This window comes from Neocloeon triangulifer, unplaced genomic scaffold, assembly GCF_031216515.1.
Source record: "Neocloeon triangulifer isolate White Clay Creek 2 clone unplaced genomic scaffold, ASM3121651v1 ptg000017l, whole genome shotgun sequence".
Taxonomy (NCBI): domain Eukaryota; kingdom Metazoa; phylum Arthropoda; class Insecta; order Ephemeroptera; family Baetidae; genus Neocloeon; species Neocloeon triangulifer.
Genome location: NW_026775559.1, coordinates 6,246,911 through 6,248,983, shown reverse-complemented (window position 1 = coordinate 6,248,983; position 2,073 = coordinate 6,246,911). Strand labels below are relative to the sequence as shown.

General features: G+C 34.8%; 1 protein-coding gene across 1 annotated transcript; it reads left to right on the top strand.

Moving 5' to 3' along the window:
* The first annotated feature begins 612 nt into the window (after positions 1-612).
* On the top strand, positions 613-2,073 carry LOC132203229 (uncharacterized). Its single transcript, XM_059630852.1, has 6 exons — positions 613-761; positions 823-934; positions 991-1,177; positions 1,243-1,434; positions 1,494-1,602; positions 1,662-2,073. Exons 2-6 carry the CDS (start codon positions 826-828, stop codon positions 1,890-1,892), a joined length of 828 nt encoding a protein of 275 aa, XP_059486835.1. The 5' UTR covers positions 613-761; positions 823-825; the 3' UTR covers positions 1,893-2,073.

The window sequence follows — 2,073 nt, the reverse complement described above, 5'->3', positions numbered from 1 at the left end:
AGTTGATACACAAAATTATGATTAAAACTGATAATACATGTTGTTATGATAAGAAAATATTAATTTAATTTATTCTGATCAGCCTTATATTTGCAGTTTTTATTTCCCCCCCCTTTGCAGTGTATCTATTGAATAGAGAATAAATTGATACACAATGAATCGCTAATACACCTTTTTTATTTTCCTTTCAATTTATTTATTCCAACTCCACATAAGATACATTTTCTCTGGGGGAGAAAAGTTACTTTTTCAAATGAAAAATCTTAGAAAATATAATGAATATGTGCTTTTTAAAATTGTTCTGGAAAAAATTTTAAAGAGAAGAAGAAGAAAATCAGCAAATATATTTCCTTTTGCTTTTTATTTAAATGCTCCTCAATTTCTTTTTATTTTGAAAATATTATTTTGAAGAAAAAAAATTGCTATAAATTGCGCAGATTGAGTGCATTAACAGGTCAAATCTCGTCTCCAAATCAGATAATGGCGCAGAAAAACAAGAAAATCGCTGCGATAATCAAAACATTGCCACTTAAGCTTTCTCTCTAGAGAACAAGTATTATAGTGCGTCGGGGTCCGCGCCACTGTGGGAAACCTAAGATGGGTTGACCGAGACAGATAAGCAGGTTATTGAGAAAAATCATTATCATGGCTACGGCATGTGATTGGAAAACTCAGGTGCACACTCGTAGGAGGAGGGTTTGCATAAAAAGGGGCTCGGGTCTTGATCTTCATCTCAGACGTCCTGAAACTACAATCTCAAGGTAAGAGCTTCTGCTCAAATATAATTGCAACTCTCGATATAAAATTTTTTTTACATTGTAGAAAATGAGAAATTTCGTTTTCCTCACGTTGCTCGCTCTTGTGGGCTGTGCGACCACATTTCCCCAAAGCACCTTGCCGCAGAACTTCAATGATTTAACGTCTGAACAACTTAGTACGACTAAATAATAATTATGCCAAAAACTATTTCGCTAATTTGTTTTTTGTCAGTTGCCGAACTGGAATCATTTCTTGTAAAAATTGACGCTGAACCAAGAGGAATCGATGAGTCTTTGGTGGCGATTTTAGAATCTTTCCGCGCGACTTTGCAACAGGGTTTTCCTACCCTTGGTATTCCCCCTCTTGACCCTCTCCTCGTTCCTCATGGACAGTTTGACATCGAGACTGCGACCGCCGAGTGAGTGACACGATTGAAATTTTTAAATTAAAAAATAATTTTTAATTTTAATTTACTTTTTTTAGTGTTAAGGGGTCATTTGATAACGTAACAGTAAATGGAATTTCTGCCTACACCATCAATAAAGTTCACATGGACATGCTGCGAATGAAAATCAATTTTGATTTACTCTTCAACGTTATTGATACACTTGGTGATCGTTACGATGTTGACGGCGTGCTCGCCGTCCTACCCATTTATGGCACTGGACCTTTCGAGTACATAATTTCTTTATTACATTTTTTTTTTTATTAATTTGTTAATTTTCTAAACATAGATTTACTATCCTCAATATGAGCATGATAGGTGAAGTAAAAATGGGTCTTGTCAACGGCTCAGTGCAAGTTCTGAGCATGCCAATTGACATTAATATTGCAGCCGTTTCGGTGACATTTTGTCTTTGTAATTTTCTGTTGTGACCTAAATTTTGATTTAAAAATTTCAGAGTAATATGATGGGCATCATGGGCGGTGGTGCAATGGGGACCATTGTAAATGACATGATTGACGATTTTGCACCAATTATTTTCAATGAAATAAAAGCACCCATCATTGATGCTGCCGTGCAACGTATTGTTGCCTTTGTCAACGCAAGACTGCAAGGATTGACTTTCCAAGATTTGATTGACATAATTCTGGGCATTGGTGGGGGAAAATTTCTAGAAATGTATAACTAGACCAATTCTTTACAATTTGTTAAAACTTTATGGAGGAAAGACTTTTGTGCTACAGAATGGGCTGATACGCCCAAACGTGTACCTGCCTTAATAATTGTTATAGACTTTTTAATGTATAACTAAACATCATATTAATTAAAGGAATATTAAAAAAATACTAGATTAATATTGAGTAAAAACA